Genomic DNA, 27,424 nt, shown 5'->3' with positions numbered 1-27,424 from the left:
CTTGCTCAACTCTACCAGCAAAACTCTACAGTGACGTCAGTTTGACCAATTTTAGAAGAAAGTGCCGTTCCTTCTGAGTAATGAATATTGAAACCTGGCCATCAGTTTTCTGTTTGTGAGCAAGTTTTTACATGCTTATAATTAGCAACCTCAATAAAGAATGTTCTTTTTGGTGGTGTCATTTTAGAACAAAAGCATGTAACGAATGGTGCGTTTCTCTGTAACTATGGCACAACCAGACAGCTACAGTAAGAAACCAAAGGTTGCATGCATTTAGCCAGCAATGAAGTGCAATATTCTTTAAGAAAGGCATTGCTCAGAGTGGATTATTATTAGGAAACAGAATTCATGAATAAATAAACCAGATGGGAATAAGTCAGGCCAGGGCATTAACAGCTCCTAGTGCAATGAATCCTTGATCTCGCTTGAGGGCTTTTCTGCGAATAACAAATTTAAAAACACTAATGTAGTATCTTTGTCAGACATGCCAAAGACTCCATTTGTGTCCAGGAACTCAGACATGCAACAGCACAGTTCAAATCAATCAAATATTAACACATTCTTTTATTTCCACCCGGTAAGGTACATATTGACTGACCTGATCTGAGTCTTTTACTGGAGCATTTTTCCCTTTTCTGCAACCACAACTCATGAGCAGTTTTGCATCTCCAATGACTTTTCCCTACAAGAGATAATTCAAGAAAAACATCAGCACAATCCGAACCATCAAAGTCCAAGACATTTTTATTTACGACAGGTGGTAGGGGAAGAGAGGGCACTGGGGAAGCTGCAGACTCATCCTGCATTGCTGGGAGATGCCCTGCCCCAGAGGAACGGCTTGTGCGTGGCTAAGGAGACTTCCTCAAAGGCCAGCAGCAGCACCAAGGAGGCCGTGTAGACGGGGAGAGGGGCAGAAGGAAAGCAAGGTGCGCAGACATACACAGAGGGAATATGGGCAAGCCAAGCTGAAAAGGAACCAAAACAACCTGATATCTTCATACACCCACATGAACAGGAACAAGTCTATCACAGTCAGGGAGTACAATGCCCAAGCTCGAGTGACTTGAAGTAAAAGCTCATATGCCAGCAATAATGTGCACCATTACCAAGCTAGTGCTTATTTGCTTCTCGGATAGCTAGGTTTAGCTAAATACAGACCTACAGCTGTGACTTAGCCACGTTTGGAGAACTGGTCCATATCACTGCTGGCAAGTCCTTGCCATGAATTCAATAGCCTACGTTCACCAAACACTGCAGTCTGCTTGAGCAGACCCTACACGGTCATTAAAATGCTACGGCAAATGGAGATTTCAAAAGAAACAAGAGTACCCTCATGCTCCCTCTGCCTATAGCCAACAGTTTGAGAAATAACTTGAGCTCAATAAACTCCTTTTCGCTGACAACCCATAAGGTTGAGCAAGCACAATCCAAGCAGCAGGGTGCCTCACATTAATCTGATTCAGTTCTGAGGATCTGGATCACTTTGGTTCTTCACCAAAGCATGTTTGGAGCTTATCAAATTGGATGTCTTCATAAATCACCATGGTAGAAAGGGGCTTGGATTCTAGATTTGCTCAAAAACTCCTTGAGCTCAAATAGTAACACAGCCAGTTGAGTCCCCATAAATCCATCATATTTACATGTTCTCCCTCAGAGACACACAAAGACTTTGCCTTTTTTTCAGACTTCTGCAGTCTCCAGCTGAAAAATAAACACTTCCAGCATTTGCTGGGCAACAGAACGGGAATCTACTTGTGTGCAGCTTTGGAGAGTAGCAAGATTTCAGCTGGATGGATTTATATGGAAAAGGAGACTACAACATTAGAGCAGTTAATGACTTTAGCAAAGTGGAAACACTCTGCCCTAAACGATGAGGAAGAGAAAGGGCACAATTAAAAGGAATTGCAGCCATTCTTCAATGTCAGGCCACAGCAGAGAGATGACCCTTGGTGGCAGGAATTACAAACAGGAAGATAAACTTCTGATCACCTCGGGAGTCTGCAACCTGCCAGGTGTGGTGAGGTCTCTTATTTTGTGACCCCCAACATCTCAAAAGTTCCAGCCAGGCCAGGTAACATGCAAAAAATATTCCTTCTGCTCTTTCCAAATGCACACCGAAAAGACTGTACCCTGATCTGATACCTAATCAAAATGCCCCAATGCTCAGGCCGCTGATCACACACCATCAAAATTCAGCACTTTCAGGGGACTACTTAAAACTGGCAGCCTCTGCCTGTGGCTCCTGTTTATTGAAGGTATTTTGCTCTTGCCCCCTTACTACAATCCCTTAGCGATTCAATGGGTAATATCTTAAATTCTAAAGCCATTCCCCAGAAATGAGTCAATAAAATAAAATGTAAAGCAATGGCATTAAATTATTACTTTAAAGATGGGAAACTGAGGTGTAGGGAGTGACTCACTTGTCTAACCAAAGGAGCTTTTTTAAACACCCCAGGGTATCTGAGATATGACAAGTCTGAGATACAGGAGGACCTAAGGGAGACCCACACAGTTCCTGATGGGCAGCTGATGGACGGGCATGATACCTAGACCAGGGTGTCTATAGTGGCAACATATGCCTGTGTTTAGGCAAGTGGATCCATATATGACTTCCTGGTGGTCAACTTGTCCCAGTATGTGCTGCAGAGTCATCCTGTGTGAAAAGATACTCCAGCCTTTTTTACACCACAAACTGAGGAAGAACTCCCATTTTTAGACCCTTCTCTGGCTTCTCACTTCTTGGATACATTCCCAAGCAAACTAAGCTCATGGCAAAAAAGGGCAATGTTCTCACATGAAAGAGAGAAGTATTATTAGCTTTGTTTAACAGAAAGAAATTGCAAGATGTTGGCCATAATCACTTGGAAAATCAAGAGTAGAGGGGGGATCTGAACCCAAACCTTGATAGTTTCTTTTTTCCCTTGATAGTACAAGAAAGCAATTTGGGGGGTGGGGGTGGGGGGGCATTTCTGTTCCCTAGAAAAGCAAATGAAAACAAAGCACTCAAAAAATAATCTCATCTCCAATTGCAGATCCACCTCTTTCAATGTGCGTTGCCTGCATTAGCTACTACCTCCACCTTATTTTTAGGAAAAGTCCTTTTATGAGCAGATGCCTAATTTGGGGATAGGTGTCTACCATTAGGCAGCTAAGTTGAAAGGGAAAGAAGGAAAAAAAAAAAAAAAAAAGCATATGGACAACATTTGCAGCCAGTCGCAACTCCGTTTAAGAGCAGATGGAGGCCTTGTCATTCCGGGGTTTCCTCACATACACCAGGCAGTTCAGTGGGGATACAGAAAGGGGCTTCTGTTTGGATGCTTCTGTCTGGAACCAGATTAGACGAAAGCACGCTTCCCGCGGCACACGCCTTGTGTTACATTAAACATGCATATGCAACTTCAGCTTTTATTCAGAGATCTGAAACGGAGCCCTCCAGGGTGCTAAGGGTCAGTGAGTTTGGGTTTGTTTATTTGTGTGTTATTTTACAGTTGCTGGTGCCCAAGGAGTTGGTTAGGAAATTTAAAACACCTCGCCGGGGCTATCGTGCTGAGGTTGTTGCCTCCTAATATATCCCTCCGTCCTCTGTCCGGCAGCGCGGCCCCGCGCTCCCAGCGATTTCAGGGCAGAGAACTTTGCAAAGAGAGTCACCAGGAGCTACGGATTTTCGGTCTTAATTTACACAGCATCATTTTCATGGCCCTTTAATAACCAGACTGGGGAGGAGAACAGTTTGGGAGCAGCGATCGCGCAAGCTCGCAGACGCACAGTTTCCGAACGCTCACGTGCCATTTGCTTTGGAGGCGATGCTCCAGGCTGCAAGCAGGTAGGAGCGATGAAGTCCATGCAAAAGGAGGAGCTCGCTCTGCCTTCTGCTGCCTCCCACCCCCGTCACCAACCGCTCTTCCCCAAACAAAAAGCGAGAAGGTTCCTCCACGGGCATATAAGAGCAAAGCACACGCGGCCTGTTATCCCACCGCTTCGAATACTGCCGCGGGGGAGGCACTACGGCATCCTCCTCCTCGCACCCCCGCTGCCACCACCACCCCACAGGCTCCAGCAGACAGCCAAAGTTTGCAGAAAAAAAATAATAATAACAACAGGCTTAATTATCTCAGCTGCACGGGCGATGGGAGCTGATCCGTTGCCAATTTTAACAGCCTGGCCTCGTGGTCGAGAAACCCCCAAACTGCGTCAAAGCAGAAGTCAGACAAGGGCCGGTTACAGCTCACTTCACCTGAGCGGCTCCGGAAAGAGGCACGCCGGCACACGCAAATCACCCCGGCCGGGGCAGCCCCGGAGGTGGCTGTGAGCCCGGCCGTCGCCGCGTTTTCCAGCGTGGTCCCCCCTCGCTGCGTGCATGCACACGGGCATGTGCACCCCTCACCGGGCCAGCACGCTCTTCAACCACACCACAAGCCTTCGGTGCTGACACTGGCTGCCCGAAGCTGGTTCCTTCACATCCACGCGGTTATGTGAGCCGCAAGAGGTTCTACCTCCGCCGGCTGGGAAGATTGGATGGAGAGACGGGCCCGGATCAACTGTGCTGGGCCAAACATCTCAGAGCTGCCACCAAGTTCAGCTGTGATCTGACTTCTGCAATTCAGGTCTCCTTTCCTTGCTAGTGAGCAATGCCCACCAAAAATATTGGGAATATTCTTATCCCCAAGGACCTGGCACAAGCCTTTTCTTGCACCTCCAAAATTCATGTGGCTCAAAAGACCTTTCAGTAACAAAGCTGCGAATCCTGCCAAAAGCATGATTATGGCAGCAACTGATATCCCCCTCCGGCTTGTCACAGCCTTTCCTTTAAATTAGCAGATGCTGCCCCCCCTTCCCTTTGGCTATCAGAGGTGTTTGACCTATCTCCGTCCCTCCCGTTTTGCAATATCCTGCTAATATCCCGCACCACCAGATGAAAACCCGGGGCGCCAAACGGCTGACTGACTTACCCTGTGTCTCGGAAGAAACCTGTGGAAGCACGAAGCTTCCAACGTGGACTTTCCAAGGCTTTTAATAGCATTTCATCTGCTGAAGCATCTTTCCGCTTCACAGAGAAGCGCTTTTCTTCCAAGCCTTCGTGAAGCTGAGCTGCGCAGTACTTTGCAGTCTCTCCCCGTTCTTCCTCCACCAAAACAGCTCCTAGCCTGATACCTACATAAGCGCCATAATCTTTTTTTTTTTCTTCCCCCTAGATCCACAGGCTTTCACCAGAAAGAAGATATGTGCACGGTACCCCAACAGTGACCCCTAAAAAATGGGGCTTGCATAAACAGAGTTGAGAAGAACAACACATCCAGTGTTCACATTGTTCTGCTGCTCTACCAGGATGCTCCACGAGCCTCGACAAACCGGTGCCCGGGTGCCTCCAGAAGGGCTTGGGAGAGCGGGAGAGGCGAAGGGGGGAACGCAGGGAAAAGCGCGCTGAATCCAAGGTGGAGGCAAGCAGCAGTACAACAGACAGCTGGTGTTTGGGTGGTGGTAAATCACCCTGAAATGAGCCTCTTCCCTCAGCTCAATGAGGCCGAAACAACAAAGGGAGGCACAGCTTGCAGCCGGACAGCCCGCTAGCCAACCGCAGACACACATGACAGCTTCATTCAGGAGCCCGGAGTCAATACAAAAGCTTCGAAATCAATCCGACATCCTGCGACCTCAAACAATGCGCCAAATCTTCTCAGAATTGGAGCCCCAAATGAGGGGGAACAGCATTCAAGGGAGATCAAACCGCCGGGCTGGCATTGAAAGGGACTCAAAAGGAGAAGAATGCTCCCAGTTTATTAATGGTGAGGTCTGGCCTGCTGCATCCCAGCCGCCCTCGGCTGCATTCATTAAAGGGCAGCGCTTTGCACACATTATGCAGAAAGGCCGGCGAGCCTCTGTGTGTGTGTGTGTGTGTGTGTGTGCGTGTGCGCACGGGTGCGCGCCTCACTTTTAGAAATCAGGATGTGCCTTTCTGCTCCGCGCCGTTGTCCTCATCACAAATTCCTCCTGTGTGAACCTCAAAGGCTGGTTTTTCCCACTCGAGCGGGCTGCATGGGCGCAAACACGAGCGCGCGCTTGCTCTCGTCCCTCTCAGCCCTTACGGCCTGAAAAGCATAAACGACCGCGGACGGGGTCTTTCCGAGGAAAAAGCGCAGCGTTTTGCGTCTAAGCAATCCCCCTTCCCTCCTGGCCATGCTGAGGTCCAAGGAGTTACCCCCTCCGGGTGGGACTGCGCTGTCTGGGGTAGTTTCACCTGCAGTGTCTGTCTTGCAGCGCTGCATGCAAATGGGACCCTTTCCCCCCGACACGCATGTGGCAACGGCCACAAAAAGGCCAAGCAAATCCTCTTTATCAGCTTCCCTTTGAAGGCAGGTGTAGAAGTAGACGGCGCACACAAAAAGGATAAATACCATTTCCAAAAGTGCTGTTTGGATTTGTCGGTCCTAATTATTTTCTTTTCAGCTGCCACATATCTGAAAGAGTCAGACCTTACACGTTTTCTTCTCCTCAGCTACCCTGCGCAAGATAGAGTGTTAGCTTTAGGAGGTCAGACTTGAAAAACACTTCTTTTTTGTGTTGAAACGGGAGTAGATGAAGAGAAAGGGCTGAAGTTTTCAAAGCGGTCTAGAGATTTTGATGCACGTTTCCCAGGCATTTTAATTGACAACGTGTCAAAATCCAATCAACTTTGCTTTTAAGTGTCCCATTGATCTTAGAATAGATACGGCTGTAGGAACCAGTAATCTCTCAGATTTAGAGAAACTTAGGTGTACGGAAACGGAAAACAACAACAAGCGTTCCTTAAGACCTAGCAATTTCAACACACTTTATTCTTGAAAGTTGGCAAACTAGTATTAAGGCTTCCACAAAAAAACTTACGCTTTACTCACCCTTTACTTCAGAGTCTACACTACTACTGCTACAACTGTGGTCTCCTTAGAGACCATGGACATGCTATGTATCTCTTCCTCTGAGAAGAAGACAGCTCTGGTTCTACTTCGTGAATCCAGATGGCAGAGGGCAACTGGGCAAAGACAAGCAGAGCAGATTTAAAAGACTTTTTCTCTAGCACAAGGTAGAACGGAAGATGAACTGTACATGCAAGACCAGACGAGGCGATACTTGAACCACAGGCAGGAAGACCGAGGAGGTGCCTGCTGGATTTATCAACAGCAAGCCCCAAAGCCTATCATTTAGCATTCATAGGCAGAGGAAGAACTGCAGCCATGTTGGGTGCATGCCCAAAGATGCAGTAGTTGAGTGGTAGGAAATAATGGAGAGCTGCAACAATTACTAGCAATGCAGATGAAACACAGTCTGCAGGGATCAGATGGAGGAAGATTCAAGGTTAAGCCTGTTGGTAGAATAATAATACTAAGATCTTTCATTTTAAACCACATTTTTCTTCTCGCTGCAATAACTAAATTTGTTTTACATATCTAGTGATTCCAAATGTAAGTTTCTGAAATTCAGGAAAATTAAGATCTTATTTGGATGACTTTTTTTTTTTGCTTGCTTGCTTGCACACTTTGAACTCTGCCATTTGAATAATTTAACAATCTATCTTAAATATTTCACCCATAAATCACAGGCTTGTGTTTCTATTTCATGTTACAACTAATCAGCAAAGGAATGTCTGAGTTGGAAGTTAAAATTCTGCTCCACCAAGTTGGTGGTGCATAATCATTTCTTCCCAGACTCTCTGGTGAATAAAAACTTCTCTGCAGAATTAACGTTGTATAAAAAGTTCTTTGTGCAGGCACGGAGCGCAACTGCGGCCGAGGATCTTATATATTCTGCCAACAGGACTTGAGATTTCCAGAGCTAATTGGTTTGTAGAGTTTTCCCACCCTGCCAAGTGTAAGTATAGAGCTCACAGCTGAATCACATCTACGGGCGCATAGAGCCTAAGCTCCACGACGCCGGTCGAGATGCTGACAATATTTACAGAGCGCTCTGAATGGCCCTACATGGGCAAGGGACCAGATTTCCGCAACCGATTGTATTCAGATTCACGCCGGGTGCTCATTCTCATCAAAGAGTAAAAAAAACATGGGGGTTTCTTGCCAAAATGGGAGATTTTTAAATGCACCTCACGGGTGAAGGAGAATGGTTTCCAGAGATGGAGCATGTACCAAGGAGCCTCAAATCTCACTGAAAGTCAACAGGACTAAAACTTCTAAAGTTCCTAAATTGCTTAGGCATTTTTGAAAACTGTATTTCAATGCCATTTTGATGCAAAATTAACACATTTGTGAAAAGAAAAACAGACCTAAACTCCCCACTCTCTTCCAAAGTCCCAGTTCATCAAAATAAAACCAGGGAGCCTCACGTGTGTGTGTGTATATGTATGTATGTATATGTATAATTTAGTGTAATTAACTCTTTGTCCCTAAATCATTGAGACACATTCAAGGCAAGACCCACTTTTGTCTCACTCAGCAAAATCCAAAATGCATGAACAAAATGAATAGCTAGCAAGAACTTCACAGTTAACGTTTTGAAACCAAAAAGCAAAAACAAAAGAGAGAAAATACATGGGAAAAAAAGAGAAGGGAAGGAGAAAGGGAATAGTTGTAAAGTACATTATTACGAGGTTGCCTTTTATTTTGTTGTATGTCTACTTTTTACTTAGTTTTGTAGCAAAACTCCAAAATCCAATCTCTTTTCCTTCAAAGTGGATGATCTCTCTCTCTCTCTCAAACACACAAACACTAATGTATATGCAAAAACACATACACACAAATGCGGAGGCATACACACATATGCAAGCCTACACAAACATATGCACAACTAAAGAGCTTCAGGGGCAGCATGATTCCTCTCCCGCAGCTAGGTTCAGGATCCCACCTCCATAACAACAGCAAGTCTGGCCTGAGCGTGGCTGGGGGAGGGTAGGTGAGATGGAAATTGGAGACACCTCCTCCTCCTTATCCCTCCTCCACCTCCTCCTCCTCGTCTGAGGACAGACATCTCCATCTTTCCTCCCCTTCTGCAGCTGACAAGACTTCCTACACAAACTGACACGGAAACAGCTAATTTAGTGCTTTGTGTCAGGAATGCGGCCAGGGTTTCGGTCCCCCACACCCCTCACTCCCTTGGCCGCGTCGTCCTCACGGCGCGGCTCGCGGCAACAGTTAGACTTTACGGAAGGGCTTTGGACTGACGGGGCTTCCAGTGGCCAGCAATGGCAAATTGAATCTGGTTTCCCCCAAGAAGGGTCGCCCCTTCCCTCTGTCCCTCAAACCCACACACCTCCTCCTCTTCTGCTTTTGTAACTTATCTCCCTGCAAGCTACTTCCCAACAGGAGCCGAAATTAAACAGGCTGCCCATATGCCATGGCTCACTTGTTGTCTGTTCCTCTCACTGCCATCTGGCCTATTTGCTCAGCCAAAGAAGGCAAAAAAAAATAAATTAAAAAAAAAGGGGGGAAGAAGAAGGAGAAGAAGAAGGATAAAGCCAGACACAATGAGGACGAGGAGGGAGGTGACGATGCTGTCTCTCGCATCTGCTCCTTGGCCAGGCTCCCAGATAGATCACTAATGGAGAGCAGCAGAACCAGTGACAATTAACCCAAACACAGTCCTGTTTATTTAACCTGTTCAGATAGATCAGCTCATGTGCTGCTCCTCTGGCAAGGAGGCGCAGCGCTCCAGCAAGGAGCTTCCCACGGAGAAGAGGAGGCGAAGGGGAGATCCTCATCTCCTGAACAGGCCTGGAGAAAGCCCTCCGGATGCAGCAGAGCGCAACAACCGTGCCACTGGGCTGCGATTTCCCTTCGCTCTCCAAATCACCTTATTTCTTCTACGGCAGCACAAGCAGACTAGGAAAGAGAGACGTGACTGGGTGTGCGTGGGGTCTGCAGGTCTGCCTTGGTTTTGAACCACACTAGCTGCTAAAGCTCATCAGGAATCTCCTCACCCTGCCAAACAGAATGAGAAAGCAGAAGGGGAAAAGCCAAATAAACACGGAAGAGCTGGTTATACGGCCCACCATCACTAAAGATTTGTGTCAGGCTGGGGATGAAAGTTGGGGAACAGAGCTGTGGGAATAACAGAATTTTTGTTTGTTTTTCAAGCTGAAACGAAAACCTCCAAGTTTTAAAAATGGATTAACCCGGAGAGTAATTTGTAAAAAAAGAACGACTGCAAAGTCATTTGTTCAGCAAAATGAAAAAGGGGTGAGAAAACTGCATTTGGAGTTGGGCTAAATGTGTCATTTGAGCTAAATCAAGCCCTTTTGCTGCTTTTACAGCTTAAGAAAAAAAATGCAATGAAACTTTGTATATGCATGAAAAGGATGGTAGATACGGTGACATGGAATTTAACTATATTCCAGTCCATTTACAGAGTTGTGTATGTATTTACCTAAGAGAAAAGGGAGAGGAATTCATCTTGTGTTTGTCTTCAAAAGGGCATTATAAACTGAGGGTAGTACAGAAGTATATGCGTGCACAAAAACACATGCCTCTCACTGAGATAGGTATCAAAAGACCTACAATCAGTTCGTCTCAAGGCAGCCGCTGCTGAGTCACGACTCAATAATTACCATTAGAGCTCCATGAGATCACGGTGGGGAAACCCCTCCAGGGAGAGGCAGCCAGGATGAAGAGCAGACCCTACTCTTCCAGAGGCAGCAGGTTTTGCATGCGTGCACAGAGAAATCCCAGGTGGGAATCTTGGAGAAGGGTGGATGAGAAGAAAAGTAGGTATTTTTTGCATATACCATTAAGGAAAGAGCCCTTCCTCTAGTTGTGTGCCCCCACCTGAGTCCCAAATCCTCAACAAACACAGAGGAGACAGCAAAGAGAGATTATATTCCCCCCTGAAGATGGTACCTTGCCATTCTTGGTTATGTTTTCACATTTCAGCCTGATGCTGTGACAGATCAGAATCAAGCCGGGTGAATTTTTTCACCCATTACCATTTCTCTGCTTGCAGCCAGTGAGCAAAGAGAGTGCTACCTGCTTTAAGCTCCCCATTTTTCTAAAACTTTCTCTCCACACGCATGCACGTATAGCTGGCAACATGCATAGCAACAGATGTAATGGTAATAGTAATAGCAATAGTAATAGATGCCCCAAAACAAAGGTCGAGTTGATTCTTTGAGCATTTGGGCTTATGGTTCCTACTAACACAGAACAACTCTTTCCCTGTCCAAGGAGCCCGCTTGGAGCCTTTGGGAAGGAAGAAAAGCTTTGCGAATCCAAAATACTTCATCAGCAGGGGCAGTGGAAATAGAAACCAGATTTTCCTAAAACCGAAACATAGCATCATTACTAACTTTAACATTGCTGCAGTCACTCCACAGCAGGGATTCCAGCTTTGGGAACCGATTAGTTAAAATCAGCAGCAGCAACAACAACAACAACAGCAACAGCTAGAGAAAAGTCTTTTTGCAGTCGGGCTGCAGTCGTCCGAGGAGATGAATTCCACCAAGGGTTTCTGCTGACATCATAAACCAATCCAAACTCTGCTCTTGTGGTTTATGATCTCACCACTAAGCACCTCCATGGAATTATTCCCTCATATCTTACTGCAGCCCATCCATTATCCTCTACCTAATTGCTTCCACAGTGCTGCTGCAACAGAGATTTTTCCTACAGTTGAACATTTGTATTCCCAAGAGTTGTCACCTGCTGGGTCAAGTTCCTCAATCTTTACATTTTATGTTACTACAATGGGAAGATGTTCCAGTGAACAGAAACACGTACAAACCCAACAATCAATCAGATTCCTTCGTTTGGATTTTCTTTCAAACAAAAGGGAGCTTGCCAAAGATCATATTACATCACACTACGGAAATAGGGTGGAAGGAAAGGGGAGCAGTGTCAAGCACTATCTATCCACTACAGCATTAAATCAAAATTCCCCAGTCAGTGTGATAACAATAAACTGAAATAAAGCCAATGGGAAGGGAGGACTCAGAGCAGACTGCAAAACTGGAAGGGGTACGGGGGATGGATTTGGGTTGGTTTGTTTGCTTTTTGTTTGTTTTCTTTTGAGGTATGGGAGCTGGGAGTGACCAACACTGAGCTAACGATGTCCAGCCTGACTCCTGACCACTTTAAGGCCCTAAGCTCTTAGCTTCCCAGAAAACAACACATTCATCTTGTGAAGAGAATTAGGATGCTCCCCATTTTATAGCTGACAGTGAAAGCCCAAAGAGACCATGCAACTTGCTCACTCTCGCAAAGGAGGTCTGCGGTAGACCAAAGAGCAGCAGGTCCGTCTTTCACATTCAGAGTTTTTAACCCCCAAGCCACTCCAGAAATACATCATTTCGCATTTCCACTTTCTATACTGAGGTTCCAAAATACAGCACACAAGGCTAAGTGAAGACAGTGTCATCAAATGACTACATTATTGGTCTGAAATTGAGAAATTCTGGGGTCCTAGACTTGCTTTCCCTTTGTGAGTTTTGTGTATCTGGAAATTCACTTTAATTCTCTGTGACTCTGTCCCTCCTCCCATTTTCAGAGGCAAGACATCTTTTTATTAAAAAACTTCTCTCTCCAACAGGCCTGAAAGAAGTTTTTCAAATCATGCAGTTCCAGGATCACATGCAACCTAGTAAACTCCAGGTGTTCAATCATGACTCCTTGATTTATGCCAACAGAACCTAGGACTTTCAAAAGCTACCCCACCCAAATATTGAACAAATCGAGGCCTACCTAGCACCGAGACGTGGATCACTCAACCTCAGGCAGGAACTCTTGCAGTAGCTACAACACCACTAGTAGTGAAACTCTAGTGTTTGTTTCCTCCCATCTAAGAGCAGAGGACTTATCTTCAGCCTTCAAAGAGGAGCTTCACCAGTGCTGCATCATGCCTAATCAAGCTGGCAAGAGGAGAAGCATGCTCACACTCCTGAGGAATGGTGTGACAGGCTGGTAAGGAAGTCCCACCACACTGCTAGTACAGAGCCCCAAGGATGTCAGAGCATTTTTCTGTGGATATCTGAAGACTGAAAAACGCTTCAAAATTTGAGCATTTCATTTTTTGACAAAAGAATTACTGTTTTGGGGGGTGGGTCCTTTTTTTCATTCAAAGTCCGGGGGAGATCTTGCCAACCAAACTCTAACAAACTTTCACTTTATCTTCAGTCCCCACCACGTCACTTCACCATCTCCTTCTCATTCAAGATGTTCGCTTGCACCTATACTCGCACATCACATTTGCCTCCGGTGTAAACAGCAAAGTCATGAGGGGAGGATTAAGCTTCTCTGTATTTTCTAAAATATTCCAGGTAAGGTGTCCTCTAGGAAACGATCATGCCCTGACTCACTATTTGGGCTGCAAAACGCTACAGCAATGGGACCAGTGACCAAATTAGGAATATGACAACGTTGTCAGCCTTTACTGTAAAATACTGGCTTTGAACTGTTATCGCCTCTCCCTCCCACCCACTGATTCGAAAAGATAAAAATCAAGGTCCCGGCTGCTGAGTCAGACTACAAACACCCAAACAAGACATTTACTCGGACTTGTTTTCGGCCACCTCTTTACTGAAACTGTTTGTCATGGGGCTGGCAGGATGCTCTTTTAACCTCTTCCTGAGAAAGGAACTGCTGAGAACCGGCCCACCAGAAACCACACGCAGTGAGAGAAACAACAACAACAACAACAAATTAATTTGATGTGAACCAGACCAATTTCAAAGCTTCTGGTCAGAAATTGCTTCTTCTCAGCCCGAAACCCTGAGCCACCGTCTAAAACACCCTGAAGACCTGGAGAAACGTTACTGCCTGGAGGAAAAAGCCCTAGCCCAGAAGTCGTGAAATTCCAGCTTTTTCCAACCTAGCGTATGAACCTTTGGCAACTCAGGTTACGGCTCTGGGCCTCAGTTTCCCCTGAAAACTGACTTTCCAGAGCGTCCTGGCTCTCCCCACAGAAAGCCCTAATAGAAAAGCTAGCTGTTATAGGTAATAGTTAAGAAACTAAAACCTTTGAGGTGGCCAGACTCAGCGCTCCCGAGAGAAGCTCTCCTCTTTTCGTCAGGCGAAGAAGTATGATTTTCCACTCCGGGGTTAGTTAAAGCTTCAGATCGTTACAGCTGAAGGCACCTCGGTTAACTCAGAGTTTCCATTTCTCTGGGGTTTCTTCAAGCCTCCTTTTTAGTTTCAGTTTGTATTTCCTGCCTCCCTTCCCCCTCTTTCAGTTTTGGGGCTTCAAATTCAAACGGAAACTGAAAGCGTCGCTGACGTCAAATCTTCCGCATTTATCTAGTTTTGACTAGAAACCAAAGCAGACCAAACAAACTGAAACAGCGCTGAGATATCACTTTGGGGTTCAAAACGCTCTGTAGTCTTGAGAAGCTGCCTCCTTTCTCACAGATGTTGGGCCTGTGTTATCACAGCCCTGATTCGCGGCGAGGGAAATCAAAACGGAGGAAGTTTAAATGGCTGGACGTTTTCATTTTAAGAATATAAGGTGTGTGTTTCGGGCTCCTTGGCAGTACTAGATACACCTGGGTTGGGAGGCTCAAGCCCCTTTGGAGTTTAAACCCCGCGCCTTCATGCAAACGTGAGGCAGCACGTTTGGCCTGGCTCCGAAAATACACTTGATTAAACAAAACAAAAACCAGCCTCGCCGAGCAAGGAAGCTGCAAACTTTGGGGAGCTTAGTTCTCGAGATGAGCAAGAGTTCATTGCTGGGAACTACGGCTTTTGCTGCAAGAGATGGCTTCGGATTGGTCTCGGATCTGCTGGCCTCTTGGCATCCCCCAGCCAAATAAACAATGAGGTTTTTTCAACTGATTTTGATTGACTTCTCTTCCTCTCTCTCAGTTTTTTCTGGCAGGGTTGCAAATGAAGGATCAGCTCTTTAGCGATTGCAACCAGAGCTATTAAGCCTACCCCATAAGGAGTGCAGAGAAGTGGTGCTCACATATTTCCCCTAACTTTGCCACTTCAGGAATTATTCCCCCTATCCTGGGAACCTGATCTCTCTTCCTTTCAGTGTCGCTTGCACTTGGAAAGCAGAGGTACGCCAAAGCAAAACTCAACCCCGGGGGAATATACGGGATGTCTTACATCGCAGGACAACACTTTCAACACTTTGTTTCGGGACTGAAAAAGGAGGCAAGACAATCACCTGCTTGACTGAGCTCTTTGGACGAGGCAAACAAGCGTCACTTTGTTCTCACTTGTGCAAGCCAAGCAGCAGTGGAGCGGGGTACGGGAAGGTCACTACGGACACGTGATTGCATGGCAGGAGGACGGTTTGGTGGCTGCATGGGCCGGGGCTTCACTTTCAGCTCTCTTGCTGATACAGAGCGTAACACAGAGGGAGGCATTTGAATGCCTCCGTGCCTCAGTTTCCCCACTGTACGTTGACGATCTCACTGTCTGCTCCCGCTAGAGCACTCCTTACAAAGCACTTTGGAAACGAGGTCCAAGCCCGCAGTACTGAACAGCCAACAGATCGGCCGCTTCGTGGCCATGCAACTGGAAAAGAGCAGGCTCTTGCCTTGTCCTGGTGGCAGGAATATCCCCCATGACCTGCTCACCACTTTCCAGTGCCCAGCTGCAAGGCACGACTAGTAAAAGGCAATCCTGGCACACCTCAGCATGCTACATTTAAAGATGGTGCATAAAATAAGGCAAGCTCTGCCTCTTTGCTTAAAAACAGCCACAATTTTTGGACCTGTCGATGAACGCTGATGGCTTTAACCAAGCCTGTACTGACTGTAAAATGCTCCTGAACTTCTCTTGGGTATCTTCAAGGAGCAAAGGCCTTTGAGGGTCCAAATGCAATATAATTTGTTGGCCATAAATAGGATATAGCCCTGCCAAAACCTTCCTCCGCTGCAGCTTGTATTGGCGGCTATGGCATTCTCCAAAAAAACATTTTATAACCCTGTCTCAGAGTTTTATGGCATGAGCATATAGAAGCAAATGTAAACACTGCTGACCCTTGGGCTGCTTTCTGGCTCAAGGAACTGATTCTTTTTACATCTTTCTCTCCCTTCTCTTAGGCTCCTTAACTAACCACAGATTTCCAAGGAAGAAGGAAATTATGCTAATTGAAACCTTCTCAGTACATTATCAGCTTTAGCGGGAGCATTTGGGGAAGGCGGAGGGCAGAGGGGATGTGAACAATTAAATCACCCCTTGCTGGAAGATGTCAGGGTGCGAAAGGCCAGGTAACCACTTTTGGTCACACCAGCCCCCCACCTGGCTGGAACTTCCTCCTCCCAAGGGCCACCGAAACCTCCCACGTCAGAGGGCAGGCGACAGACAACGCAGGGACAGGCTGAACCAGGAACCCGGGCAGCTCATCTACGAGGCGTCAGACAGACAAAATTTCTCCCGGCTCGGGTGCCTGCTGCAGACGGGCCCCGCCGCCGGCACCGCAGTTTCGCAGTGACTCCAACGGCTGCCGCGAGATCCGCCGCGGCCAGCAGCGCGAACCCCGTCTGATCACATCTCCATCGGCACCAACTCGGACCCGGCACGTGTATAAACGACACCCAAAACCGATGCCGTCAAAGAGAGGGAAAGACAGACTGACAAAGTTATTAAAGAATGGCTTGCTATTCTGACTTGAAATGCCGCTAAATATTATCCACACTACAAGTGGACATAACCCAAGGGTTGAGCAGTTGTCACGTTTTACTGACACGCAATTAGAGCTCGTCTGCTTTATGCCCTGTAACGGCTCATTTACATCCCGACCAACGGATGATAGCTGGATCCCCGGAAGAGATTTTTAATGAAGGCATCCTCTAAAACAGAATTTCCCGAGTGGTACAAACTATGCAAGAAGGTAGAGCAAGTCTCCTCTGAAAGCAAAAACATCAGGAATGGGTCAAATTCTGCTCGTGTAGATGTCGATTTGAGGGAGACGTTTTACGACTAGAACGGTGGCATTTTGACATGGCAGTTGCTTGGGGAAAAAGAAATGACCAAGCAAGCTGTAAACACCAGGCTCCAGGGATTTCCACCAGCACAAGCAGAAAGTTTTTGGGAACAGGTTTAGCCGGAACGCTGTTCCGACGAGAGTCCTCCACTCATCCCCCTCCCAGTATGGACTGGCCGGCTGGCTCTCCCCGAGCCTCCTCTCACAGGCCGACTGAATGCCGCTCCAAATATTTCCTCAATTAGAGGAGAAAACAGGAATTTGCCACTTGTCTGCCTCCATTCTGTTGCCTGTCAGCGTTCGGCAAATATTTCAATCGCGGCCCTTTGCACGCTTCGGACCCCGCGCATTTAACCTCTGACCCTCCCCTCGTCTAATCCATCGGCCTTTACCTTCACGGCTTTACAGCCACGGCCCGACCGCAGAAGGGGCTTGCAGGGGAGGGGAGGACAAAAGGGGGATGGAAAAACCCTGTGACGGACGCAGAGACTGCAATATTTGGAGGCGGAGGGGGCGCATATTCGCAGTCCTAGAAGACGTCAATTGGCTTGATGAACCGGCAAGGGGCATTCGCGCTTCCACGTTTGGAAGAACAATGCGGAAAATTAACACGTGGAAAAAAAAAAAAAGGGAAGAAGGGCCTCCTTTCTCTTGGCTCTCCTCCGGATGGCCCACAGCACCTTGAGGTATCTAACCATCTCCAGAGCCTTTCCTCTTCTCTTCCCCACCTCAACCACTTCTCCTCACCGTCTCGCACGTCACCGAGATTTGGAGCTCGCTGTCCGAGCGCACATGATGAAAATAACGCCCAGACCGTCAGCCCTGGAAGCGCTGACGAAACTTTCACAGCAAAGGCGCACAGGGCCCAGAAACCCCGTGTTGGCCCTGCCTCCTCCCCTCCATCATCCAGCCCAGCAAAGCCTCCAGGGGCTGCAGCCAACCTCCCGTTGCATGAGAAACCGCTGACCCTTCCGTCACGTGGACGCTTTAATTGTTCGCGTCGGTATTTTGCTTCTCTCCACCGCAGACAGTTTGCTGTCTGTTATCTGCCCTTCATACGTAATTAATTGTGCTGTCTCCTGGCTCGTTAGAAACAAGCCCCTCTCCTCCCCTTTCCCCTCCCCAACCCCCCCACGCCAGCCAAGTCGCAGCGCGCATTATTTTGGTTAAATCATGTTTAAGTAACTACATAAACAGTAGGTCGAGTTTGCCTTTTGTCCAGGCTGAGGCTGCCGCTTGGCTCGTTTCTCAGTGCGCCAGACCAGGAAAGCCCTCATCGCTGGGAGCTCTTGGAGGGAAACCTTTGCCGGCGCTGCAAGCCCAGCATAAGGCAGCCACGCAAGAAGAAGAGCGCGGGGCGAAGGCAGTCCCGTCCGCCCTCAGAGCAGAAGGCTCGTGCGGTAGGTAGCAAGCACAAGGTGCCAAACTTGAATGGGAGAGGCGTAAAAGCCAATGCTGCAGAGCAAAATCCTGCAAAGTGGATGCTAATGGTCTAGCAAGAGGTAGCATCAAAAGGAAGACAAATTTTTAGAGGGTTTCTTTTTTTTTTTTTTTTTTTTCCGCCTTAGCTTATGGTATCCAGCCAGACGCACTTTCAGTGGTATCACTTCACACGCCCTCGGTCACCCACTGCAGGCGTAAGCAGACTTCTCTTGCAACTAGCCCTGAAACTCGGAGGCTGCAATGCAACTGAAAGACTTCTGAGCTTTTCATTCAATTAAGAACAAAATGAAGAGTTTCTGAAGTGGGTTCCCTCAGTGCACTGGTTAAAAAAAATAATTGAGGATGTGGGCATACAAGTTCGAGCAACCTAAAAACCAACATGAATCATCACCTTGAACTCAGACAAAACCTGAACCAAACTTTCTTCAAGGGTCAGGATAGTTCAGCTGTAAAGTTCACTTGCTCATATTTCTGTACTTCCGGGGCCAAAGCTTGACATTCTCATAGAGCACTTTGCTGTGCTTCAAATATCAGCTGATGTACAGATTTGAAGATTTAAATATCTGCTCCCAGCTGTGAACAGCCACTGACGGAACAAGGATGAGAAAGCTTGTTTCCTCGAGATTCCCCGCCTACCTTAAGAGATTTAATCATCTGGATGAGCTTTGAGTGAATCACCTGAACTTTTGGCTACTGACTCTGGCCAAGACCTCCTATCTGCCTTGTGGGTGCACATTGCCGCTGACAGACCTCAGCTAGCCAAGTGCTTTAACTGACTGGACCAGGCTCAGTTTTCCTGTATTGCCTGTACAAAGGTACTGAAGAGCTTCAGTGAAGACTTCTCCGTGAAAAGCGCTGCCTGCATTTCCAGCATTGTTATATTAAGCTAAATCACTGCTTGGGAGAAGTGCTCATAGCAGGAATGCAAAGCAATTAAGTTCTCTCTTCCCAGAACAAGCTGGGCGCAGATGATGGTAGAGCAAAAGCCTTCCCGACCGCCTAAGGCCAATGAATCCACCAGCGACGTGGGAAGACCACCATGAAGAGCCAGGGCAAAACTCACTTTTCCAGTCTATCTACAGCTGGCCCTCTCTACCAGAAGTGCTCGAGAAGGACAGAGGTCACTAGCACGTGTCATACAAGTCACTAAAGCTGTTTTATCGGAGACTCAATCTAAACTCACTTCCTAGGCCTGACCTATAAGGGAAAAATGACGCTGTCGAGCTGAACTCCCCCCAAATAGCAGTCCTGCTTCTCACCTCTACCCAGTTCACCCTCATTAGGCAGCACATGCCTCTTCAGGAGGAGGCAGTCTCCCTTGCAACTTTCTCCAAATATAGGCCGACAGGAATAAAACGCCCACGGTTTGGTCATTCAGAAACGCACCCCGCTTTTACCTGATTTTATATTATTAATAATACATGCATTTCTTTAAAGAAAAAAAAAAACTTCTCAAGGAGGAAGGAGGAAAGGAAGGAAGAAAGAAAAACATACAGGAGTGGGGGAAGGGGAGAGGGGGGGAAAGGACAACAATCTGAGACTTTCAATGGGAATGTCCAAAAATAACACAAACAGGATCTCCCTGCCATCTGCTCCGATCCTCTCTGAATGGCTTTCAAAGTAAAAAGCCTTGCCAAACCCTGACAAACAAAGCACTGCGCATCAGTTTTAATGGAATACCAATACTGCGTTTCCCCCATCCCCCTTCTTTTCCCTACATATACGCACACACCTTCCACACCCCTCCAGTTGCCAAATAAATGACACTATGCAAAAAAATTTGCTTCGGTTAGGAAGCTGAATAAACAAGGAATAATTTTGCAAGTGCTCCCATATGTCTCCGCTTCTCTGCTTACAATGGACACTAATAAGATTTGCCATAACTAATTCATTCTTTCACACCACTACTCTATTCTCTACCTTAAAAAAAAAAAAAAAAAAAGAAATTAAACCCTGCCTATCCCATGTGCATTTTTCTGCAACTTTCACACAGCAGAAACATAAGCGTTTCAACAGGAAAGCCCATCCATCCCAGAACAGACACTTTCCGCTTAGTTTAGACCCCTCAAAGAGGCTTAAAGGTAAGTTTTACTGATGCTAAAAGAAAATGTTAGTAACTTATTTTCTTTATTTTCCATTCCCATAAAAATGAGGAGGGTGGTTAAAGCGACTGGTGGGGAGACATAGGAGGGCCGTGACCTCAAATCCAAAGGCAACACATTAGTGCATATAAAGCAGAAAGTGAGATTCATTAGCTGGGAAAAACAGCAATTCTCCGATGTTTTGCCTCGGCCCAGTTAAGTGGAGCAAACAGAAAAGCAAGCAAACAGCAGAAACGCCCAAGAAATCAATACTGCGTTCAACACGTGGTCGCGTTTCAGTCATTCAGAGAGACGCTTGCCAAACACGGTGGCTAGAGGTGGCAACGGACATCTGACAGCGCCGCAAAGGGCAGAAACCAACTTCACTTTGGGTTTCTTCCTTTTTGTTTTTTTTTGTTTATTTTGTTTTTTTTACTTTGAGGAGGTACCGAGCACCGCCAGGGTCCGCTTTACTCCACGAGCCAGCGTTCGAGTCCACCCAGACCCGGTGAACAAATGTTTCTATCCATCCGCATCCAGAGCCTCGTGGAAACTGCTCTCCTTACTTGGAAACCCCTCCATCATTTTTCTCAGACTTCGTAACACACTTTATTTCCTTTCCGACTCCTTCCTCGCGCTCAAAAACGAGCCTTGTTTTAGTCTCTTTGCCCAGTCTTTGGGTCTATTTATTCACGGGGTGTCATCTTACCTGCCATTCCCCATCTAGGCCATTTAGGGACAACCGCTATCTATAATCTCACATCTGACTTAACAGAATCACTTTTCTATCTGCTGCTTTCTGTCTATGCCCCCTCTGCTCTCACTGGCTCTTTCTTCTTCTCCAGTCTAAGTCTCAAATTGTCCCTATAACATAACTTAGCATCCAAACGGTGCGTAATGCATTTGTGGCGACCAGCTGTTTGGTCCAAGCTGGTTGTATTTTACAGAAGAGACTGAGCTTAAACTGCAGGCATTACCCAAATAAAGTGGCGAGGACTCCGGGCAGGCGGCAAAGCTGCGGGAGGACAGAATGCAAAGGGGACTATAGGGCGAACATAAAGCATTTCTACTTTTCCTGACCAGGGATTAACACATGGGTTTTAAACAAGGGGACTCCCTGCCCCAGCTGACAGCAGCAGCTGCAGCTTCTGACTTGCTCACGGAGTGGCAGGGAATCGAATCAAAGAGAAAAGAAGAAAGAGGACAACCCTTCCTTGGGGAGTAGGAAACACAATACGAGCTATTCTAAAACCCCTGCAAATACTGGCTTGATTTTAGGTCAGGCTTTCCATCCCCCTTCTGTCCACACCACCCCCCCCTCCACACACATACGTTTCGGAACAAAGGGAAATTGGTATTTTTCGAAATTCTTCTGAAAGCCAACTCGGCAGATGGTTCTTTCCATACTGGGGAGGGAACAAAAAGAAAAACCTGCCAGGATACACATCACCGAGATGTGACAAAGATGGGCATGGTGGATGGCCTCTGACCCGGGGATTTCACAGAGGCCCATTAAACCATGTGGCCAAGATGGACTGAGTCGACTTGCATCTCTAGCGTGCAGCTGCTGCACACCACAGGCTCACACGAAGTTTTATTAGCACAATACACAAGTAAGGCCAGATAGAGAGACAGCCAGATGAATGACAAGGTTTCCCCAGATTTCCATCCCATCTTTTCAGTGCATCATGACAATCTCACGTGCTAATGTTAGCAGGTGGAAGCGAAGCTCAGCAGCCAAATTCACGATGTAATAGTAAAAGGCTTATTTAGACAGTAATTAGTATCTGCCCTATTTCCTTGTTTTTTTTTTAATTATTAATGCAAAGAGATCCTTTTTTTCTGCATTTATTCAGTAGGACTGTTCTACAACCTGAAGCCAGTGCACTTTACCAAAGTCTTAAGTATACATCAGTAATACGAACCCCTGCAAATGCAGAAAGCCAAAGGAAAGTCACTGTCAGGTCACTATATAGCACTCAAATGCCTCAGGGTAAGGATCTGGCTGCCTATCACAAGCTGCCCTCCCTCCTCCTTAAAACCTCCTCTTTCCACTCATTGACATCAACAGCCAAACTCCCATTATTTTCAGTGATGTCCCAAGCAGGCCTAAAGGCTCCATGGTCCAAGCACCCAAGTGCTACGTTGCATCCAAGGATAAAGTATGGTTTTGTTACACTTTTTATCTATCGACCAAAGCACAGAGAGCAGCAAAGGATGTGCTGTGCTTCCACAGTCGTCCTGCATTTCAGAAATTCCCAGGAAGTATGTTGGCAATTGCTGTCCGTAAGTAACTAATAGCAGCTTCTGCCTGCACCCAGAATCAAACACCTATGGACAGATGAAGCCCTCCTATCATGCTCTTACATGTTCCTCTTGCGATCGGTTTGCTGTAGTCACAGAAGGAAATAAGCTTTTCCCCCCACCTCTCCCTCAAATCAGGAATATAATTACAAGTAATGCAATGGAATTAAGAAAGAAATAGGCTGGAGGGAATTCATCCTAATGATTATATAAATTATTGAAGAAAAGTATCCCATGGAAAGTGACAGGCTGTCTTCGGGAAGAGTTCTCCAATGACTCAGCTGAGCATTGGTGAATGTCCTGCAGATTACAGAACGATTCTGCAATATCAGCAAAACAGGAAAGACGTTAATTATCCCCATCTAACTTACACATATAAGGGTTATAAGATAGAAATAAAACATGTAATTAATTTAGCACCATGGGTTCCCTTGGAAGATGCAATGAAAACAAGTGCCTCCAAGCTCCCTGCTAGTATGTATTAAGCAAGATACTGGCTTCAGGGCTGTCCCTACAGCTGACAAGGCTTTGGTAGGAGGGGTAAGAGGCAGGAATGAGGGCTGATCAAGCCTCTCTTAGTGCTGCTCCCCAGGGGGAAAATATCTGCTTCAGTTCTACTTTTCTTAGCCTTAGAAGTAAGCTTTCAACAAATTACCCGCTTGGAAATCAGGCAGGTAAAGTTTTGCTAGTCAGCCCAGCAAAACACTTCAGCATAGACTGCGGGAGAGTGGGGAAGACCACTGAAGAAGAAAGAAATCATTTTAGAAATTACAGCGTAAGCTCTACTTTGAAGGCGCAAAGAAACAATTTCCTCCGTTTCCTTCTCGTGACGGCTTGCCAAGCGCAATTACAGAAGAGCCGCCTTTTCACCAGAAGCATCGGGGCATGCGCTGGTGGTTGGAAGTGAAGCAAGAGCACGATGGGTGGCAACATATCCGAAAGTCCATCGTTCAGGCCTCTCCTTGCCAAACAAAGCAGGGCAGTCAACAAGAGCAGCGGGCCGTGGCCTCTGGCGCTGCCGCTTGTGCCACCACATTCCAGCGGGAGCGTTGGGCAAGGGAAGATTACACGCAAATGCCCTCCAGGCTGATCCTCATCTTCCAGCCCTGTGGATGGAGAGCGGCTCACATGAAGCCACCGAAGCTACAGCGCTATTATACGCTGAAATTCCTCAATGAGCCACCCAGGTTTATAGTGGTGGAGTTGCTGTAACACCAATGTCAATAGAAGATATCATCTCTCTCTACAAACCTTGCCACCCAGGTGAGACAGAAAGCCATGAGAAACTGATGAGAAGATAACGATTCCTCCAATAAATATTCCTCACTTGACTCTTACCACATTTTAAGGTTTAGAGACCAAAACAAACTTTTAAGAGCATCAAGTCTGATCACAACACAGGCCCAAAAACTTCACCTCCACATTTCTGTATCAAGTCCTAACTCTTCTTTGAGATAAACTTTATTTTTAAGCTGCCAACGAAGATGCAGGCAGCCACGAACTTTGAAATAAATTCACCAGTTTCAATGGCAAGCAGAAGAGGACTGGTGTCCAGAAAGGCTGCGCACGTACCATTTGACGAACAGGCCACCACTACCTTTTCTAAAAAAACTGCCTTCTCAACTATTGAAGTACCCTGATCTCTTGCTTCTAGCACTGACATTTTAAATGCATTTTTCCCTTTTCTCTCTGCCTTTTTGTTTTCATGTATGGTCATATTTCTGACCTGTAATTCTGTCGTAAAAGTTGCTTGTGACCTGAACTTGTCAGCCCTCTGTCACTACGTTCAGAGAATTACACGTATATGCAAGCTCCTCACGGGACGGAGGAGAAGGTCAAGCTGCCGAGGCTTGTGAAGGCAGCGCGGAGGAAAGCTCCACAAGCTGACCCTGTCGCGCAGCCTCTAGCCGACCAAACTAAGACAAATTCAGAGGAAGGAGTCCCGGTGATGTGAGGATCAATTGTGTTATGGTTAAGCAACCATACTGCGACGAAAAAGGCCCGAGTGTTACCCCTGGCCTGTGACAGATTCCTTGAGTGAGTCACTTAATCTCATTACTCTATTTCACATGCTGTACTGAGAGACAATATTGTTTCATTTCTCCTCTTTTTTTTTTTTTCCCCCCCTCCTTACTGAGCTTGTGAGCTTCTTGCAGAAGGGCAGTCTCTTCTGATGCCTTCACACAGGGCCTGCCACAGTAGGCATCAGTGTGCAGCAGGAACAGGAGGCACCACCGTAAAACGAGCCTGATAGAGACATACTCCGCTCTGCAAAAACAGCTGCAGTCAACTGTTCATCTTGAATGACCATGTCCTCATCTTCAGCAACACTCTCTCTGGCACGAGTCCAGACCACATCTGAAGTACTCAACATCATTTCTGTATTAAGACACCTTAGCCCTTCCGCTCTCCCTTTCACCCCCTAGCCCATAGCTCCGGGAAAGAAGAAAAAAAAAAAAAAAAACCAAAAGCGTTTCAGTTTTACTTCACACCACCCGGAACAACTGGAATATTTTCCAGGCTGAGCATCCCACTCTGAGGCAGCCTGTGTCCTGCTAATGGTGCATGTACCACAGCTTGAGAACCCCTGTCCTAATATCAACTCACTGCAGCTCGGAGTCCAAATATAATCATGATGTAGAAATAGCACTTCATGTCCTGAAATGAAGGAGCCAAGTGCCACTGGTTTAATTCACGTTAGAGGTCGTGGCGAGAAACGGAGGAAAGAAAAAAAAAAAAAAGCTCTTACAAAAAGACAGCAAACTGGACCTGTCCTTGGGGGTCACGTCTCAGATGGAATCATTTTAAGTTTCAAGAGTAGGAAAAGTCTTAATGTTAAAAAACAAAACAAAGCTTGTTTACTCTGGATATTTTTAGACTGGTTTCCTAAGGAAACAAGGCTAATGTGACTGCACTCTGGGTGCGCATGTGTGTATATGTGAATATGCACACAGACTCTCTGCCTGCCTGACCCTCTCCTCAATAATTTTTGAATATTTTGGCCAATTTCAATCCAATTTGACAGAGGAACAGAAATCTTTACGGTATTATATTCCTGAAAGTTTTCTTAAAATTATTAGCCAGCCAGAAGAAAGGGACCTTAGAAGGGCTCCCGAAGAGGGACTGGTCAATAAATTCACATATCATTAGACAGCAGTGAAGTCATGTAAGAGAAAGTCGTCAGAAACCAATCTTCACAAATTTCAGTGCTCGCAGAAAAAAAAAAATTCCTTTTGGGCAATGTTGGGACAGGCAGCAAGTGAGGGCAACGTGCTGGGCCAAGAGTCCCAGGTGAACTCCTCCATCCATTAGCATGAATTTGAGACCAGTCCATCATGCAGGGGGTGCTACAGTGGGGTACGTGCGAGCTTGTCTGCCGTGAGGAGCCAGTTTGGGAACAAAGCATGTGAAGGATTAGACCTGACCTGAGGGGGGATAGCTGGGCGTGCAGGTGTTTGTGAAAAAGAGGTTGAAAACAAAAAAAAAGCTGGAGGTAAATCAGCAGCTCTGTGGTCATGCGTGCCTCTAAGCAGAGGAGGGGGAGCAGTGCATGGGAGAAGAGATGCAGGAGGAACATGAACGTGTGCATGAAGGACCAGCTCCCCATGCATCCAAAAGATGAAGACACAACCAGGGTGGAGGTTTGCAATGCCGGGCGCACGCGCCAGCGCGTCGCGTCGCCAGCGAGGCTCCGCTAACCTTGGAAGACACGATGGTTTCGAAACGCGGCCGGCATGTGCTGACTTGGCCAAGCCTTTACGAAGCTGGCTGGGAGCAGCACCCACCCCTTCCCTGCCACCATTCCCTCCCTGCCGGCCCGTTTCACACGGTCCTGCTGCAGAAAGCATGCCTGGGCAATCGGCTCCCACCATCTGGCATTTCCAGGCTGCAGGTCCCAGCTCTGCCACTGCCTGTCCCCAGTGGCCCTGAACCGGTCCCAGTTACTTCCTTCTCCAAAGCCACACAGCATCTCGTCAACAGACCAAGCAGCATGTGGGTCATTTTGCCATGTTTGGAAGGGGGAAGCACAGCACGAGCACTGCCAGGGAACAAGGAAACAGCACAGTGGACCAGCAGAGTTCAGCCACGGAAGGGACCCGCTGGAAAACAAAATCACTCCTCAATACCAGCAGGCTCCACAAATCCCGGGTGTGCAGCAGCTAATGAAATGCGGCAGCTCTTCCTCATTTGGCACTGTGCATTAGGCAGTAAAAGCCTGGTCAGATTTCCCCAACCTGTCCCTCCACTCCCGGACTCTTGCTCCTTTAAGAAATACTTGACTACATGCAAAAAAATTGCAAAATGTCATGTCAATCACCCATTCAACAGGAGCAGAGACAGACAGTGAGGGATGGGTATCAGCTGGCTCTAGGCAGAGCGCAGCGATGGAAAAGGACCTGTTCTATTCCCATTGCAAGATATCCATGGCATGATGCAAGGCGGACACTGCTCCAACAGGCAGCAGCTTTGGCGAAGGAGAAGGAAGGGTAAAAGCTCGGGATTCAGCCGTCCCATTATTGCACAGTGCAGGCTGACCCACCTCCAGGAGGGGCCTGCTTTGGCCAGGTGACAACACAGTGTCTCCAAGGACTGAGATGAATCTGGGCCTAAGTGGTTTTCAGCTCATAGTGAAACAGGTCTCCTAAGACCTAAACTATTTAAGAATGCCATTCTCTCCCTTTTTCGGGGGTGTTTGTCATGGGAGGGCACCAAATTGCAGCTGTTTCATTTGCGTCTTCAACAACGTTGGG

General features: G+C 46.9%; 1 protein-coding gene across 2 annotated transcripts in view; it reads right to left on the bottom strand.

The window, feature by feature from the left end:
* Nucleotides 1–27,424, bottom strand: part of SETBP1 (SET binding protein 1) — a 243,765-nt gene that overhangs the window by 209,915 nt on the left and 6,426 nt on the right. The window contains exons 1-2 of one of the 2 annotated variants that reach the window (XM_026090671.1): nt 13,930–14,142; nt 599–682 (exon numbers count right to left, since the gene is read on the bottom strand). In XM_026090671.1, the coding sequence (XP_025946456.1) occupies nt 599–652 (54 nt within the window). In that variant the 5' untranslated portion in view covers nt 653–682; nt 13,930–14,142. Of the gene's footprint in view, nt 1–598; nt 683–13,929; nt 14,143–27,424 lie in introns of those variants that run through there. The other variant, XM_026090670.1, reaches the window with a different exon arrangement.

This window comes from Apteryx rowi, unplaced genomic scaffold (genome assembly GCF_003343035.1).
Source record: "Apteryx rowi isolate R43461 unplaced genomic scaffold, aptRow1 scaffold_87, whole genome shotgun sequence".
In the NCBI taxonomy this organism is placed as follows: domain Eukaryota; kingdom Metazoa; phylum Chordata; class Aves; order Apterygiformes; family Apterygidae; genus Apteryx; species Apteryx rowi.
Note: the sequence above shows the minus strand (reverse complement) of the source record. Positions and strands in the feature narration are given on the sequence as shown.